The following is a 19,260-nucleotide window of genomic DNA, read 5'->3' on the forward strand; positions in this document are numbered from 1 at the left end:
CATGGAGGCGCTACCAGGAGACAGGCCAGTACATCAGGAGACGTGGAGGAGGCCGTAGGAGGGCAACAACCCAGCAGCAGGACCGCTACCTCCGCCTTTGTGCAAGGAGGAGCAGGAGGAGCACTGCCAGAGCCCTGCAAAATGACCTCCAGCAGGCCACAAATGTGCATGTGTCTGCTCAAACGGTCAGAAAGAGACTCCATGAGGGTGGTATGAGGGCCCGACGTCCACAGGTGGGGGTTGTGCTTACAGCCCAACACCGTGCAGGACGTTTGGCATTCACCAGAGAACACCAAGATTGGCAAATCCGCCACTGGCGCCCTGTGCTCTTCACAGATGAAAGCAGGTTCACACTGAGCACGTGACGGACGTGACAGAGTCTGGAGATGCCGTGGAGAACGTTCTGCTGCCTGCAACATCCTCCAGCATGACCGGTTTGGCGGTGGGTCAGTCTTGGTGTGGGGTGGCATTTCTTCCGCACAGCCCTCCATGTGCTCGCCAGAAGTAGCCTGACTGCCATTAGGTACCGAGATGAGATCATCAGACCCCTTGTGAGACCATATGTTGGTGCGGTTGGCCCTGGGTTCCTCCTAATGCAAGACAATGCTAGACCTCATGTGGCTGGAGTGTGTCAGCAGTTCCTGCAAGAGGAAGTCATTGATGCTATGGACTGGCCCGCCCGTTCCCCAGACCTGAATCCAATTGAGCACATCTGGCACATCATGTCTCGCTCCATCCACCAACGCCACGTTGCACCACAGACTGTCCAGGAGTTGGCGGATGCTTTAGTCCAGGTCTGGGAGGAGATCCCTCAGGAGACCATCCGCCACCTCATCAGGAGCATGCCCAGGCGTTGTAGGGAGGTCATACAGGCACGTGGAGGCCACACACACTACTGAGCCTCATTTTGACTTGTTTTAAGGACATTACATCAAAGTTGGATCAGCCTGTAGTGTGGTTTTCCACTTTATTTTTGAGTGTGACTCCAAATCCAGACCTCCATGGTTTGATAAATTTGATTTCCATTGATAATTTTTGTGTGATTTTGTTGTCAGCACATTCAACTATGTAAAGAAAAAAGTATTTAATAAGAATATTTCATTCATTCAGATCTAGGATGTGTTATTTTAGTGTTCCCTTTATTGTTTTGAGCAGTGTATTTTTACAGAGTGAGCAGTTGCAGTTGTCACATTCCCTTTCATTGTTGAAAGGTTTGATATTCCCTAAGAAGCTTAATACTACAGAGACACTTGTGGAGTTTTCAAAGTAAAAAGTTAATTATTTCACATTTGGCTATCCATGAAACATTAGACTCTTGTGTATATAGCCCTATGCATCTTAGTCATCACAGCAGTGTTTCCCCTAGAATATTCCTGAAGTAGGCAAAGGGCTGCGTGCACCAAAATATTCCATTGAAACCAATAGCAACCAAATATTTTCATGCAGGTTGCCATACAAATAGATGGAAGAATTGGGAACCCAACCAGTCTGTTACATAACTAACCATGCCTCTTCCCCTCCAGACCACATCCCAGAGGACCTGCGGGACCCATTCTACACAGACCAGTATGAGCAAGAGCACATCAAGCCCCCCGTCCTCCACCTGCTGCTGTCCTGTGAGCTCTACTGCCGTGTGTGTGCCCTCATCCTAAAGACGGACCAGGCCGCCTCGCTGCAGTCACACCTGTCAGTCATCCAGGCCCTGAGCCGTAAAGGGATCTATGTCATGGAGAGTGATGACACGCCAGTCACAGAGGCCGACCTCGCCTGTGTGCCCATCAAAATGGTGAGTGGGAGAGAATGGGTAGTGTGTGTAGGAAGGGTGAAATAGGCCTACTGTTCAGAAGGTAATGGCAGCATCTCAATAGTCTTAAAGGTCGACTTTGGGCATGAAGAACAGTCCAACTCTGCCTCCTTTTGGAATTTTCAAACAGAAATGGGGTTTTCCTTTGGTGGTTCATCGACGCGTCATTCTAGTCATGCGTACCGCGACTGACGTAGTGCACAATAACTGTTCCAGCATGTGTTGATGTCATTTCTCAGGATTTGTTTTTGGACGGGATCTATTTTGATCGGTAAGAAATTGCACTTCTGTAGCAAAAAAATCTTATGCATCCATTTTTTTTAGACAATATAATTAAATTTCATGGTATAATGGTGCGTTTGTCAGTTATACAGTTTAAAGCTGTTATTTTTGCATTTTTGCCCAATGTCGACCTTCAAGTGGTTCAAGTATTTCTCATTGTCTCCTCTCCTTAATCTGCACTGAAAACATTGGAGAGAGAAAAGCAATTTGGTGGATGCCTCACATGAGTACAGATTATGGACAAGAAGCGATTGAGATGCACCCAATGGCCTCTTCATCACAGACTAGGAGCTCCCTGTTTGGGGCGTTGGGACTGATATGGTAGGTGATCCATGTTGTTTGTGGGAGTCTTTGCCAGAGGCTGCTCATGATTTGTGGGCGAGAGAAGTTGTTCAAATGAATTAGCCCCTGTGCAAAAACGGATATAAATCAAGTCAGAAAAGCACACACTGCCTTTCTGCTGGTGCAGTGTTGCATTTTTAACATGGCCAAGGATGAGCGAAGTCAACAACCTCCGACTTCTGTTTGGTAAATCTTTGTGTAGGTACACTGCCCTTTTTTATATAGACGTCAAGCTGGCCAAGGCAATGTGAGGGAGAGGGAAAGGAGTTTGGAAATGTTACAGGGGCCAGTATTGCCTGTATCAGTATCCCTTCCTGCTGTAGGCCTTCTCTTATCTCTTCTGATTTATCCAATGAAAGTAGCCATTGTTCTCTTCTCTCTATCAAACGATGGCATCTCTCTACAGCCCTAAGCCTCTAACACTGGAATACCTCATCTACTAGATCTTGGCAAACAGCCTTTGACCTCTAGTCTTGCCTTTGACCTCTAGTATTTTGTTGTTGACAGTAACTTTCTCATCATAACATTCCGGCTTACAGTAATATACATGTTCTTCATTTGTTTAACCTATTTAATTAGTTCCAGACCATTTGGCTGCTTCCTTATCTTTAGCTACCTTGGTGATTTTAAATTTGTCTCTGATTCGTGTCCATATAAAGTCATTGCCTATTCCTTGTACATTCACAACAAAGCTTTTGGCCCATTCTGATTCTTTAGGCCATTGTGAAGTGAACACTGATTCAGTTGATCTCGTTTGATAATAATTTCCTCACAGCTGGATGGAGAAAGGCTAACAGGCCTCTCCATGGTGAGAGGAGAGAGCAGTGTTGAGTTAGGCCTAATATGAGCTAAATGACCCAGTGGGGTTCCATCTGTCCTGCACTACCTTTTCCACTCTACTGTAGTGTACCCTTGTCCCTATAACAGGACCATTTTCCATGTTGACTAGTCAATATGGAAAGTCTGGTGCAGCAGTTGCATAATGATTGATTGAACATTTCAGCGCTCTATTCTGTCTCCATTAGCTCATGTAGCCTAGTTCTCAGGAAGCACAAAGCTTCTCCTTTATGACTTTAAAATCTGTGACTGGTATTTTTTTTTATTGGGCTTGTACTTCTCTGAGGTCTCGATTTAATTCCTGAGATGGCACAGGAAGGTGAATGTTTTGACACGAGTCACCCTGTAGATGTCTATTAGGTCAGGAAACACAGATTTGGACTACTGACCCATAGCAACATCTCCAACTAGCTTTGTGGAATGAACACCACTCCCTCCATGCTTGTTTATGTTGAATTGAATACATTACACCAGTATTTCATAAGAGTTCCAATAATATGTTTCACTGAAAGCACTTAGAGTACCAACACCGGTGTTTGGCAGCGTTTAAACATTCTATCCTGTCATTGTCACGGAGACAGACACACGTTGTAGCTGAGGCAGCTCCGTTCTGGTGTGTGACTAGTCAAGTTTGTGTCTCTAAGTCTAGGTTGATAATCCAACCAAGGTGCTATGTAAGGAACCAGACACACATGCTTAGGAAAGTCTGAAATCCTCCTGACCAGAGAACTGCTGGTCTTTGATAGACTAGGCAGGTCTGTATAAGGGTTGAGAACCCCCCCCTGGTTGCTGAGTTGGCAATGAGGTGTTTCCATGGCAACACCAATGTTCTTCCGCGACTCCTCATGTGCAGCCTCTGGGCTCGTGTGTGAGGAGGCTGAAGAAATTTAGCTTGGCCCCACAGACCCTCGCTTCTACAGATTTACCATTGAGAGTAGAGGTCGACCGATTAATCGGAATGGCCGATTTAATTAGGGCCGATTCCAAGTTTTCATAACGATTACTAATCTGCATTTTTGGACACCGATCATGGCCGATTACATTGCACTCCACGAGGAGACTGCGTGGCAGGCTTGACTACCTGTTATGCGAGTGCAGCAAGGAGCCATGGTAAGCTAGCATTAAACATATCTTATAAAAAACAATCAATCTTAATTAACATAAACACTAGTTAAATACACATGGTTGATGATATTACATGTTTATCTAGCTTGTCTTGTGTTGCATATAATCCATGCAGTGGCTGTTAATTTATCATTAAATGACTTAAATGTAAATGTAAAATTGAATCACAGCCTACTTCACCAAACGGGTGATTTAACAAGCGCATTCGCGAAAAAAGCACTGTCGTTGCACCAATGTGTACCTAACCATAAACATCAACGCCTTCATTAAAATCAATACACAAGTATATATTTTTAAACCTGCATGTTTAGTTTATATTGCCTGCTAACATGAATTTCTTTTAACTAGGGAAATTGTGTCACTTCTCTTGCGCTCTGTGTAACAGAGTCAGGGTATATGCAGCAGTTTGGGCCACCTGGCTCATTGCAAACTGTGTGAAGACTATTTCTTCTTAACAAAGACCGCCAACTTTGCCAAGTGGGGGATGATTTAACAAAAATTTCAAAAAAGTATTTTTTATTTTACCTTTATTTTACTAGGCAAGTCAGTTAAAGAACAAATTCTTATTTTCAATGACGGCCTAGGAACAGTGGGTTAACTGCCTGTTCAGGGGCAGAACGACAGATTTGTACCTTGTCAGCTCAGGGATTCGAACTTGCAACCTTTCGGTTACTAGTCCAACGCTCTAACCACTAGGCTACCCTGCCGCCCCAATCATTGCACGAATGTACCTAACCATAAACATCAATGCCTTTCTTAAAATCAGTACATAGAAGTATATATATTTAAACCTACATATTTAGTAAAAAGAAATTCATGTTAGCAGGCAATATTAAACTAGGGAAATGGTGTCACTTCTCTTGCGTTCATTGCACGCAGAGTCGGGGAATTTGCAACAGTTTGGGCCGGCCTGGCTCGTTGCAAACTAATTTGCCAGAATTGTACATAATTATGACATAACATTGAAGGTTGTGCAATGTAACAGGAATATTTAGACTTATGGATGCCATCCGTTAGATAAAATTCGTAACGGTTCTGTATTTCACTGAAAGAATAAACGTTATGTTTTCGAAATGATAGTTTCCGGATTTGGCCATATTAATGACTTCAGGCTTGTATTTCTGTGTGTTATTATGTTATAATTAAGTCTATGATTTGATAGAGCAGTCTGACTGAGCGGTGGTAGGCAGCAGGCTCGTAAGCATTCATTCAAACAGCACTTTTGTGCGTTTGCCAGCAGCTCTTCCCTGTGCATTGAGCTGTTTATGACCTCAAACCTATCAATTCCCGAGATTGGGCTGGTGTAACTGATATGAAATGGCTAGATAGTTAGCGGCGTGCTCGCTAATAGCGTTTCAATCGGTGACGTCACTCGCTCTGAGACCTTGAAGTAGTTGTTCCCCTTGCTCTGCAAGGGCCACGGCTTTTGTGGAGCGATGGGTAACGATGCTTCGAGGGTGGCTGTTGTCAATGTGTTCCTGGTTCGAGCCCAGGTAGGGGCGAGGAGAGGGACGGAAACTATACTGTTACACTGGCAATACTAAAGTGTCTGTAAGAACATCCTATAGTCAAAGGTTAATGAAATACAAACAGTATAGAGAGAAGTAGTCCTATAATTCCTGTAATAACTACAACCTAAAACGTCTTGCTTGGGAATATTGATGACTCATGTTAAAAGGAACCACCAGCTATCATATGTTCTCATGTTCTGAGCAAGGAACTTAAACGTTAGCTTTTTTACATGGCACATTGCACTTTTACTTTCTTCTCCAACACTTTGTTTTTGCATTATTTAAACCAAATTGAACATGTTTCATTATTTATTTGAGGCTAAATTGATTTTATTGATGTATTATATTAAGTTAAAATAAGTGTTCATTGTTCATTCAGTATTGTTGTAATTGTCATTATTACAAAGAAAACAAAGAAGAAAAAAACATTGTCCGATTTTAATCGGTATCGGCTTTTTTTGGTCCTCCAATAATCGGTATCGGCGATCTCTAATTGAGAGCTGACATTTGGACCAGCGATGTCAGCCCCATGAGCATGCAGAGTTTGACAGTACAGTGGGTTGACAATGATTTCGTACTGAGGAAAGCTGTATTGCACGCTCAAGAATGTGCTGGTTCTCATACCGCTGCTGCCATTTCAATGGCATTTGAGAACATGTTTGAAACATGAACACACTTCTACCGCCATTTGAACAACTGACTCGAGAAATAAGCTCAACTGCATCTGCAGCAGACGCGATACCCTCTGTCATGGCATTGAAACACCTGCTCGTTGGGTTAACTTGGAAAAGTACTGTACCAGAGGCTGGGAGAACAAGCCAGTCAGTGGCATTCTCTCTGAGCCTCTTTACTGTGTCGCCACCTTGCCCACTACTTCGATGCAGACAAGAAACAGGGTTTACGTGAAATGTTACACAGCTGGACAAGCTGTAAACGGACAGTGACAGTGCGCAATGAGGAAGAGAGGCCATGGATGTATGATGAAATCCTGGTTGAGACTGAACAAAAGAACAATGAAACAGCACAGCAAGTAAGTGAAAGATAGGTTTTGATTATGTTTACTAGTAAATGGGACATGTGTAAATGCTAACAAATAACTTTTTGGTTTGTGTGTTTCAACTATTTAACTGCACGAGAATGCTTGAGGCTGTTTTTGGGGGGGGGCAAAGAAAATATATCTGTATCGGCCAAAAATGTCATACCACTGCATCCTAGCGATAGCATCTGCAAATGTGTAAGCGACAATTCAAATTAGATAGAGAGCGATACCTGCGCAGTGCTCTGCCTCCTGTTTGACTCCTGCTGCCTAGCAGCTGGGGCTAATAAAACAGCAGTGCATCATTCCCTGGGTCTGCTCCGATGGGTTGGAGGAAATGCATTGTCTTTGTGAGGGGGAGAGAGACGGGAGACTTGAAAGTCAGCTTGGGGCAATATAACAGTAGTAGTTCATCCATACTCTCCTGGGTTCCTTTCTTTCAGACAGGTCTGGGGAAGGGGATTGTTGGTTTTGTGTGTGTCTGGCATATTCATTGTCTCCTAACACTAGCACATGACAGTTAGGCTATGCTGTTTTTGCTAGTATTATTATTTGACTCAATATTTTCTATGTTTAGATACAGGGTCCTGAGGATGAATCAATAACATTGTAGTTACTCAAATACTTAACTGATTGACAGGGAAAAGAAGGAAGCCTGTACAGAAATATTCCAAAACATACATGCTTTTTGCAACAAGGCACTAAAGTAGTACTGCACTTTTTGTTCTGAATACACAGTGTTGTTTGTGGCAAATACAAAACATTACTGAGGACCATGCTCCATATTGTTAAATAAAATCACATTTTATTTATAGAGCACATTTCAGACATGGAATGCAACGCAATGTGCTTCACAGGAAAAAAAACTAAAAGAAAATAAAAACAAATGTACTACACAACAAACAAAATAATAATAAACTGAACGACCAAAAAAATGTAGAATAACCACCAAGACTTTTCCTAGAGCTGGCCGCCCGGCAAAACTGAGCAATCGGGGGAGAATGGCCCAAGAACCCGATGGTCACTGACAGAGTTCCTTTGTGGAGATGGGAGAACTTTCCAGAAGGACAACCATCTCTGCAGCACTCCGCCAATCAAGCCTTTATGGTAGAGTGGCCAGACGGAAGCCACTCCTCGAGTAAAAGGCACATGACAGCCGGCTTGGAGTTTGCCAAAAGGCACCTAAAGGACTCTGACCATGAGAAACATTATTCTCGGGTCTGATGAAACCAAGATTGAACTCATTGGCCTGAAAGACAAGCGTCATGCCTGGAGGAAACCAGGTACTGCTCATCACCTGGCCTATAACATCCCTATGGTGACTAGTCAGGATCGAGGGAAAGATGAACAGAGCAAAGTACAGAGATCCTTGATGATAACCTATACCAGAGCACTTAGGACCTCAGACAGGGGCGATGGTTTACCTTCCAACAGGACAATGACCTCAAGCACACAGCCAAGGTAACACAGGCATGACTTCGGGACAAGTCTCTGAATGTCCTTGAGTGGCTCAGCCAGAGCCTGAACATCTCTGGAGAGACTTACTCTGGAGAGACACCTACTCATTCCAGAGTTTTTCTTTTCTTTTTTACATTGTAGAATAATAGTGAAGACCTACAACTACTAAATTACACGCACTACTAAAGGACACCAATAAGAAGTGCAATGGACATTAGACCGGTGAAATGTGTCCAAATTTGAGATTTTTGGTTCTAACCGACGTGTCTTTGAGAGATCATCCTTTCACCTACTCTGCATGTGCGTTTCCCACCGTGAAGCATGTAGGAGGTGTGGGGGTGTTTTGCTGGTGTCACTGTCAGTGATTCATTTAGAATTCAAGACACACTTAACCAACATGGCTATCACAGCGTTCTGCAGTGATAGCCAAAACAAGATTTGATAGTGTTAGTGGGACAATCCATTTGTTTTTCAACAGGACAATGAACCCAACACACCTCCGGGCTGTGTAAGGGCTAATTGACCAAGAAGGAGAGTGATGGAGTCCTGCATCAGATGATCTGGCCTCCACAATCACCTGACCTCAATCCAATTGAGATGGTTTGGGATGAGTTGGACCGCAGAGTGAAGGAAAAACAAGTGCTCAGCATATGTGGGAATTCCTTCAAGACTATTGGAAAGCAATCCAGGTGAAGCTGGTTGATTGAATGTAACACGTGTGTAAAGCTGTCATCAAGGCAAATGGTGGCTACTTTGAAGAATCTGAAATATAAAATATATTTTTATTTAACACGTTTTTGGTTACTATGTGGTTCCACACACTGAGTGCCCTGTGCCCAAAGTTGATGCCCCGACTTTGGCGTGACGTGATTGTTGTTCTGGCTCGTCCTGCCCCCACACAATGCCAACATACCCATGATTGATCAATACCCTACTGTTTTCTGAACTGACCTATCCCATGATTGATCAATAACATGGTGTTTTCGGAACCGACCTACACCTATGTATCCCTCGCTCCCACTCCATCTACCAGAGTTCCCACATGCCCCTACGATGACCTACCTTTACACAGTGTGTGTGTTTTCTGATCTAATCTGTGCCATCGTTTCCCTCCTCCAGAGTGCCCACATGCCGATGGTTGATGCCCTGATGATGGCCTACACGGTGGAGATGATCAGCATAGAGAAGGTGGTGGCCTGCGTTAAACGCTTCTCCACCTTCAGCGCCTCCAAGGAGCTGCCCTTTGACCTGGAGGATGCCATGGTATTCTGGATCAACAAGGTATGGTGGGGAATACACAAACATGTATTTACCACACGCACAATATTACAAGAGTGGAGGTGTCTGTCTGTGTGTTTTAACGTACAGGTTCTTATTTTAGTTGTCTATCAGCAAGAGGCATTCCGAAAATAGCACTTTAAGAACTAAGAGTGAATGTTGCTTTTGTTGCAGGTGAACCTGAAGATGAGGGAGATCACAGAGAAAGAGCTTAAAGTCAAGCATCACCCGCTGGAGTCTCCCAATCACCAGAAGGTAAGTCTGGAGCAGCACAGCGCTCTCATGGCACTACCATAGATAGACAAGGAAACTGAAGCGCTAGAGCCAAAAGGGCTCCCATGGAGCTTGCTGCTCTTGATGCATCATCAGTCTCTATACTGCAGTCTATACATCCAGGACACATTCCAAGAATAATTGCTGTTGTAAAACCAATTTATTTGTATTTTTGCAGGGTAGTCTCATCGACCATATCTATTTTTCAAGAAAGACCTGGTTCAAGTCAACATAGCTCTTTGTCTACTGCCATTTGGGGTTGAACCCTGATTGACCTCTGTTCTCTTAACCCGGAAGCAGATCCAATCCTGTCTGACCTTTGACCTTTCTGCTCCTATTCTTCCTGTCTGTCTCCTCCCCCCTCCCCTCTCTCCTGCTACTTGGATAGTCTCCCTCCAAATGGTATTGGAAACTAGTACCTGTAAGTTGGCTGCTAATAGTCCCCCCTCTCCTCCCTTTTGCACGCATAGTTCTGTGTCTATGTGCACACGCACCACACCACCATGGCTCATCCAAGCCCTTTCTGTGCTGCTTGTAGCCAGTGAGTCAGCCAGCCAGTGGGAGAAGGCTGGTGTTTTTGGTTATTCCATTTTTTAGTTGAGAATGTCACACACTTGTCTAGTCCGGTGGTTTTGGATATTTGGTGACAATGTATATTTTGGGTGAACAATGTTTTTTTGCCTTTCATTTCAAGCTGCTGCAAACTGTGGAGTCATAATGGCGTGTGGATAAGAGAGAAAGATGTGTGTGTGTGTGTGTGTGTGAGTAAAGGAAAAACAGAAAATGTGTAAGTGTCTTGAGTGAGCGAGAGCCATGTATCCATCGCTCAGCCCTTGCTTTCCTTTGCTCATGCGCTGAGATATTGATGCCATTTCCACCTGTGCCCACAACCTTTACCATGCCCACCCCTCCTATGCTCTCTCTGTCTGCTGTACCCATGTGGTCTCTCCCTGGCCTCTCACGGTGTCTCTCTGCTCTGCCCGCGGTCTCCTTCGTACACTCTGCTGTCTGTGCGACTCAATCTGATTTCATGCACGCCCTGGCCCACTGCATGCTGGAGCCAGAGGAGCTGGAGCTCTCCACAGTGGTAGTACACCTGCAGCAGTCCTCCTTACTGTAGATGTCCCTGCCTCCCTAAAGATCTGGAACCTTCTAGTTGATCTTTTTCTGACTTGTCACTCTAGTTAAGCCTACCCATGTAGAATTAGCTACTTCCCCATTAAAGATTAGTGTGTTGTTTTTATGGTAGTTACACTTGAATAATTTAAGATTTGTATATTCAGATTGCAGGATGGGTTATTTTATTTGCTACTACTGTGGCCAAGTTGTGATTAGACTGGGAGGCCTATGGATTGAGATCCATTTAGTATCTCTTATCAGAAATTCATTCTGTAGGCCTTGTATTTGGTTGATGGTTGGAGTTTAGTTTGATTAATCATTAAGTTAATGTGGTTCATGCTGTTCAGCTAGTCCTGGCCAGTAGACTAGAGCATTAATGAATACAATAGGCTAGTTCAGTTTATTTTTTATTTTTTACACCACACAGTTAGCCAGCAGAAGTGGGCCAGTGATTCCCATGTGACCCTCTTCTGTATGCTAGTGGCCTGGTTTGACTGTGGGGACCGTGACACTGCATTCACAGAGAGGTTTGTGAGGGTTGGTGGCAGACCAACCATGGCACCATGTCACACTTTATGAAGGACCACTCCACCCATCTCCACCCTTACACAGACCGATTGGGGCTTATTCAGGGAGTGCCACTGAATGAATTCCGATAGAAATGCATTGTCTAGACCGAACATGATTCTGTTTTATTCAATAGGGACCCGTGTCTGCCTATGTCATTACATTCCTATCTACTCTTGTCATTATATTTCTATCTGCAACCTTATAAACATTGCCGTCCACTGAATAAGCCCTAGGCTGTATGGTAGGACTATAATAACTCAGAGGGGCTCAAGCCATAGAGATGGTCTGACTCTCTCCCTCCCCCTGGTGGTCAGGTACGGTACCGCAGGGAGCACACGTCAGGGCGCCAGTTGCCCTTCTTCCCCCTACTGGAGGACCTGATGAGGGATGTGTGTGATGGAGCCGCGCTCCTCACCGTGGTCCACTACTACTGCCCCAACCTCATGAAGCTTGACGGTAGGACATGGACGCCTTCCCACTCAACAAACTTCGGCTAATCATTAGATATGTTGAATGACTTTGATGGGAAGAGGAAGCCTATGCAATTTGATTCCCTGGTTAGGCCTAGTTAGAAGGCCTTGATTGAACTAAGCAATCACGAATGTCTTTCATCTGATTTCTAATTGAAATAGACCACGGCAAACTAGTGTTCTCTTACTGTAGTACACCGAGTTGTGTAATCCTGTGCTCCTATGTGATATCTAAGCAGCAGGTCTTTCAGCTCCATCCTGACCTTTTTGACCTGTGTGTCTCCTATCAGATATATGCCTGAAGGAGGTGACCTCCATAGCTGACAGTCTGTATAACATCCAGCTGCTCAAGGAGTTTGCCAACGAGTATCTCAACAAGAGCTTTTACCTAACAATAGAAGATATGCTCTACTCTCCACTGGTGCTCAAGGTAAATATTCCATATATTAGTGTTTATGAGCCGTTGCATGTACCAAACTACTTCTGGGATTTGATACCATACTCACAACAGTACTCTGCTAGCCCACAAAATATTGGTTGTTAGGGCGATAGTACCTAATCTCTCATGGGAGAAAGGCAATGTCATTGTGCGAGGCTAAGCTAGCCACGGATAGCTAGCTGCCAGGGCATTAGGCTACATGTCTGTTGTCTAACATGGTCCCTATTCTCTCCCTGCAGCACAATGTGATGGTGTTCATTGCGGAGTTCTTCTGGTGGTTTGAGACGGTCAAGCCAGAGTTTGTCCAACCCAGGACTGAGGAGTTCAAAGATGGTGAGCATCATCTGCTCTGCATCTGGTTCAGTTGGGGATTGGGTGGGTGTGTCTGCTGTAACCAATAAGCTTGATCGTGCAAGGGAGCTACCTAGCTAGCAAGTTAGCAAACCAAACGCAATAGCTGGAGCACTGAGCTTGAGATAATTTATTTGACACATCTTAAGTGGTGAACCTATATTTTTAATCAAATCAAATGTATTTATATAGCCCTTTGTACATCAGCTGATATCTCAAAGTGCTGTACAGAAACCCAGCCTAAAACCCCAAACAGCAAGCAATGCAGGTGTAGAAGCATGCACCCCTTGAGCTTCAGGGGGCCCCAAATCCTATATCTATCTATCTTATCCATCTCTATGATATTGAGAATCATACCATTGGTATTTCAAAATACCCCAGTATACGGTGTACCGCCAAAGCCTAGTTGAGGTATAGTGATGTACTGTGCAGTATGTTGTATTTGTATGCGCAGGGAGGGTAGTGCCAAATGGGTGGATCAACTAAAGCTGTTGAACCTGTAAGATGAGGAAGAACAGTATTAATGGTTTCTTACTTATTTGGTTAAACTGAAGTGTCAATGGTCTTTAAAAAAAAACATGTATTACTGTAATTCCCATAGCTTTTCATTGCACATTTGTAGGTAATCCCCTTGGAATTTTCAATAGTCTGTTATGTACGTTGACTTGCAGATTTAGCTGATCTTAACATAATACATTTAGACAGAACATGACTGGGAATGAAAATAAGCAGCTGCAGTTTCAATGAGACAATTTATAATATTCTCCACTCCTTACCCACCCACCTCTGTTTTGATTGATGCCTCTCCCCTCCTCTCACAACAGCCCGAGCCATGGCTCAGCCGAAGAGTGCCCGCCCCTCAGTGCCCATCTCCAACGCCACCAAGCGTAGCTTCCAGGTGACCCCTGGCATCACCGAGGCCTCTCTGTCTGTCTCTGCCCAGAGCAGCCCTGATGTCTCCAACAGGTACTTCCTGCACCCTGCTGAAGACTCTGACCCTCTGTAAGTCTCTCCTTCCTCTCTGTCCACCCTTCTCATTTCATATTTCATCAACCTGTGTTTCCCATATAGCGATCTTGGAAAATATGACATTGTTTCCTCTCACCTTACACATGCATTTGCTGGCCCTTCTAATTTTTGCCCTCACTTTCTCCACTGTTTATCGATATTAGTTCATTTATGTTCCACAATCATTCCAGCCTTGGAAGAAAGCATATTGCGTGAACATTGTGTATCGTGTTTGTTGGTTGAACTGTGGGAGGGTAAAAGATTAGGATTAAAGGGACAGTAGGTCAGATTAACAAAGACTATAGAGTCAACTGACTGATGGGTTGATTATCTGTGTGGAGAGTGAGTGGTTATGGGGTGTCTCTTCCTGATGTTTGTTTACTTTTAGTGTAAGAAGAACTGTTTGAAAAGGGAGCCTGAAATGTCAGCCTGTTTTGGTGGGATGGAGTTTTGGTTATCCATGGTGACATCACCATGCAGTAAATGAGTTAATAGACCAATAAGAGAGTTCCAAACCTCTCTGCTAATAACAGCTCATTTTAAGTTTTCCCCTTCCCACTCAGACCACCCCCAGACAGTCCTAGCAACATTTTTGCCTAAGAAATTGTCCTTTAAGACATCTATTGACCATTTGAATTGAAAACAATCACAGTAAGGTACTTAATTGTTACCCAGAAATGATTTTATATTGAGATAAAACCGTTGCATTGGACCTTTAAAAATGTGAGCAATAAGAGACAGCTAAACCGATAATGTGGATCTAGGGAATGTGGGTCAATCTGCTTTACCGAAGGTGTAAGAGGGGCTAATCCCTTAAACTGTCCGTGTACGTAAGACCTCAATGAATTCACATAGTCTAGGAAAGGATATACAGTGCCTTTTGAAAGTATTCAGACCCCTTGACTTTTTCCACATTGTTACATTACAGCCTTATTCTAAATTGAGGGGGGGAAACAATTTCATCAATCTACACACAATACCCCATAATAACAAAGCAAAAGACAGGTTTAGAAATGTTTGCAAATAATTACAAATAAACTGAAATCACATTTACATAAGTATTCAGACCCTTTACTCAGTACTTTGTTGAAGCACCTTTGTCAGCTATTACAGCCTCGAGTATTCTTGGGTGACGCTACAAGCACACCTGTATTTGGGGAGTTTCTCCCATTCCTCTCTGCAGATCCTCTCAAGCTCTGTCAGGTTGGATGGGGAGCATCACTGCATGCACAGATATTTTCAGGTCTCTCCAGAGACATTAGATCGGGTTCAAGGCCAGGCTCTGGCTGGGTCACTCAAGGACATTCAGAGACTTGTCCCAAAGCCACGCCTGCGTTGTCTTGACTGTGTGCTTCGGGTCGTTGTCCTGTTGGAAGGTGAACCTTCACCCCAATCTGAGGCCCCGAGCGCTCTGGAGAAGGTTTTCATTAAGGATCTCTCTGTACTTTGCTCCATTCATTGGCTTCCGTCTGGCCACTCTACCATAAGCGCCTGATTGGTGGAGTGCTGAGGAGATGGTTGTCCTTCTGGAAGATTCTCCCATCTCCACAGAAGAACTCTGGAGCTCTGTCAGTGACCATCGGGTTCTTGGTCACCTCCCTGACCAAGGCCCTCCTCCCCCGATTGCTCAGTTTGGCCAGGCGGCCTGCTCTAAATCATGTCAAATCAATTGAATTTACCACAGGTGGACTCCAATTACGTTGTAGAAACATCTCAATGATGATCAATGGAAACAGGGTGCACCTGAGCTCAATTTCGAGTCATAGCAAAGGGTCTGAATACTTCGATTTATCATTATGGGGTATTGTGTGTAAATTGATGAGGGCAAAAAATTATTTAATCAATTTTAGAATAAGTCTGTAACAAAACAAAATGTGGAAAATGTCAATAGGTCTAAATACTTTCCGAATGCACTGTAATCCAGCAGACAACATCCAAAGACTGACTAGGTAGGTAATCGAAATGGTTTGTGTGCGTGTGATTCACAGTACTAAAGGAGGTCCTGCTGCAGCCTTCAGCACCTCCCACCCACTCCTCCCTCTGAGGCAGAGACAACAGAAGCAGCAACAGGGAGAGGATGGATCGGGTGAGGGCACCACACGACACACCACCACAGCTACCATTTACCATAGAAGACAATCCAAAACCATTCATAGGCACATTTTAGAAATTACATTTATACTTTGGTTATACTGATGGTTTTCTCTAGTTGTGTAGCTTTGTGTTGTAGTGGAATAATACTGCAGCGCACATTTCAATATCAGATGGCTTTTCTATTGTGTATTATAGGTAGCTGTATGGTCAATGTTTTGTCTGTGTGTGTCTAGGAATTAGAAACCGCTCCAACTCCTTGGAGAACAGACAGCCACGAGGTTCAGTGCAGGCCTGGCCTGACAAGAGACAGAGGTATAGTGTGACAACACCTTTCTTGATTAATAATACAGTTTATCAGAATCGGGGGATCTCCGATTTTGATTATTTTGTTTAACTCCAGATAGCCTGATTTCTTATCCTTTACAAACTCTGTTTCTAATGTTATGCTGATCATATTCATGATGTATGGTGTCTCACTCTTTCTTTCTTCCCCCTCCAGGCCAATGTCAACGCTCAACCCGTACACGTTTGGTATCTCAGCCACTGACAGCGACGCTGATATAGCCTCTGGGGACAGTGTGAGTCTGGCCCGCTCCATCAGTAAAGACAGCCTGGCCTCTAACGTAGCCAACCTCACCCCCAAACACCAGGGTCTCACCCCCCAGGGCCACACCCTGATCGGCCCCGCCCAGGTAGGCCGCACCCCAGTCAGCCCTGCACCCCGCCGGGTCAACGGCCACGGCCTGCTGGGAAACGTCAACATGGAGGAGGAGGAGGAGGAGCAGCTTGTGTCTGTGATGAGGACTGAAGCGTCAACCGCTCTCCCCAGTCAGGGCGAGGCGACGCAGCCAACTGCTGGGGCCAGGCCCAAGGATAGCTTTTACTTAGAACCACTGATGCCTGCTGTGTTGAAATCGGCAAAAGAGAAGTCTGTATGCCTGAATAAGGAGGAGGAGAGTGGGGAGGTGGGGCGATCGTGGGGAGCGGGGTCCATCCGGAGAGTAGAGGGGGTGCCTGGACTCGCGGCGTCGGCCAGGAGAAAAATCCCCACCAGCCTAAATCGGACCTCTACTCCCACTTCTAGTGGGGAGTTTGCCGTGTCTGCTGAAGCTTCATTGGCTGGGCCACCCCAGGGACAAGGAGCCTGTAAAAACCTGGTCACCAGTAGTGTGGACCCCTCCTCCAGAGAGCCACCTGGGGGCTTCTACCTCCACTCTGACAGTGACAACCAGAATCCTGGTCAGGACCTGGAGCCAGACCTGGACGAGGCTGATGAGGAGGACCTGGATGAAGCTCTCACCACCAAGGACCCAACCAGGCCTAGGAAGGCCTTCGATGAGGAGGAAGAGTCAGCCAAGCTGCAGGAGGACCTGAAGGAGAAAGAGGACAAGGATAAAGGGGATGATGGTGGTAGTGGACGCTCCAGCCCCTGTCTCAGCACCCACTCCCAGGCCAGCAGCCTGGCCAGCGGCAGTATACGCATGACCAGCTTCGCTGAACGCAAGGCCCAGCAGCGCTTTGGCAGCAACCATGACCTGCGACCCAGCGCGTCCAGCTCCCAAAGGACCACCCCAGACGGCTCCGAGTGCAGCGGGCCCCTCTCTCTGCCCACCTCCTGGAGGCTGAAGAGGGACCAGAGCCCCTCCTCGCCCCAGGGGGGGCGAGGGGACGGTGGCACCAACTTGTTGGCTTCTGAGCTGGTCCAGCTCCACATGCAGCTGGAGGAGAAGAGGAAGGCCATCGAGCACCAGAAGAAGAAGATGGAGGTGCTGTCAGCCAGACATAGACAGAAGCTGGGCAAGGCTGCCTTTCTGCACATCGTCAAGAAGGGCAAGAGCGACACCCTGCCCCACCCGCTCAAACCAGACTACAACTCCAAAGAGGAGCTCAACGGGGACAAAGGGGGGAGCTCGAAAGATGACTCGTGCCTGGACGCACTGAGAGTGGCCAAAGAGACAGGGTCTGCCACCTCGCCAGTCCCAGATGCCTTAGAGATGGTGGAAAGGAAGTGCAGCGGTAGCACTGGTCTGCTGCTGGACGAAGAACTGGACCTGAACGAATGTAACCGCTCCATTGAGATGCTGAATGATGCCATCGGCAGCATCCAGCAGCAGATGATGCAGCTGTCCCTCCAGCAGGACCTGCTGATGAAACAGAATGTACAGTCCCCTCCCGGCCCCCCTCCTCCCAACGACAAGACCAGCGGCTCTGAACCAAAAGCCCAATCTGCCGCCCACTTTGTGGAGATGGGCAGCGGCGCACCAACCACCGGTACCGCACCAACCAGGAAACCCCCCAAGCTGACCTCGGCCAGAGGCCCAAGGTCCAAGCCGTCTGAGCTGAAGCTGGTCAAGGAGCACGGGCGGCAGGGCCTTACCTCCAGCAGGGCAATCACCCCCACCCACAGCCTGGAGACCCTGCCCCACTTGAGGCAGTTCCCCGGGGGCAGGTCCCCCAGGGCAGACCCCCCTGACACCAGAACCCCCTCTGTTGGTGGAGAGACAATCGGTGTGCAGGACAAGCCTGGACGGAGCGCCACCTTTAGGCTCAACGATGAGGCTAACCTGCGCACAATGGCCCGTATCGACCCGGTAAATGTCACCCCAGAAGTGTCCTTTGAGTGCCTGTCCAGTACCTTGAGGGAGGGGGAGCTGAATTCCTCGGACAGCTCTGGGAAGGAGAACGTCCCCTTGGAGGAGGTGTCATGGAGCAAAGCCCCCTGATAGAGGTGGACCTGTCAGACCTGAAGGACCCAGAGGAGATGGAGGGAGACTGTGATCAAAACAGCACCATGGATGGGGAAGACGGAGAACAGAAGTCTGGCCTGGGATTCTTCTTCAAGGTGTGTGTGTGTGTGGTTTTCTGTCAGAAAAATTTGCGGAGGGACAATGTGACTGGGAAGATTTTAATTTACCGGACATTTGAGGAATTTACCAGACGTCCATATGCGTTCCAATCTGAGATTATCCATATTTACGTGTCCTTAAAAACAGCCTGTGTTTCGGAGTGTATGAAATGCAAAACGCCTATTGTTTTTTACTTTTCTAAAATAATGATTGTCCACCTCACGGTTCAGCTGTCTGAGATTTGAGCACTAAATGCATCGGGGCATGCGGCCTATAGGCTTAGCGGTCCAGTGTATGATATTAATATTTAAAATATATAAAGGAAGAAAAGCTTAGGCCTTGTTCCAGAGCGATAGAGATATCCTGGCGGCATGCTACATCACCAACGTTAATTTCTTTATCCTTGTCAGATGGGCT

General features: G+C 45.9%; 1 protein-coding gene across 1 annotated transcript in view; it reads left to right on the plus strand.

Annotated features, from left to right (window-relative positions):
* camsap1b (calmodulin regulated spectrin-associated protein 1b) overlaps nt 1-19,260 on the plus strand; it is a 43,347-nt gene that overhangs the window by 11,410 nt on the left and 12,677 nt on the right. Inside the window, 11 exon segments of the mRNA XM_065011715.1 lie at nt 1,524-1,786; nt 9,515-9,676; nt 9,848-9,928; nt 11,950-12,091; nt 12,396-12,535; nt 12,784-12,877; nt 13,720-13,861; nt 15,892-15,989; nt 16,231-16,309; nt 16,497-18,712; nt 18,715-18,839. Coding sequence (XP_064867787.1) covers nt 1,524-1,786; nt 9,515-9,676; nt 9,848-9,928; nt 11,950-12,091; nt 12,396-12,535; nt 12,784-12,877; nt 13,720-13,861; nt 15,892-15,989; nt 16,231-16,309; nt 16,497-18,712; nt 18,715-18,839 — 3,542 coding nt within the window.

This window comes from Oncorhynchus nerka, linkage group LG27 (assembly GCF_034236695.1).
Source record: "Oncorhynchus nerka isolate Pitt River linkage group LG27, Oner_Uvic_2.0, whole genome shotgun sequence".
Taxonomy (NCBI): domain Eukaryota; kingdom Metazoa; phylum Chordata; class Actinopteri; order Salmoniformes; family Salmonidae; genus Oncorhynchus; species Oncorhynchus nerka.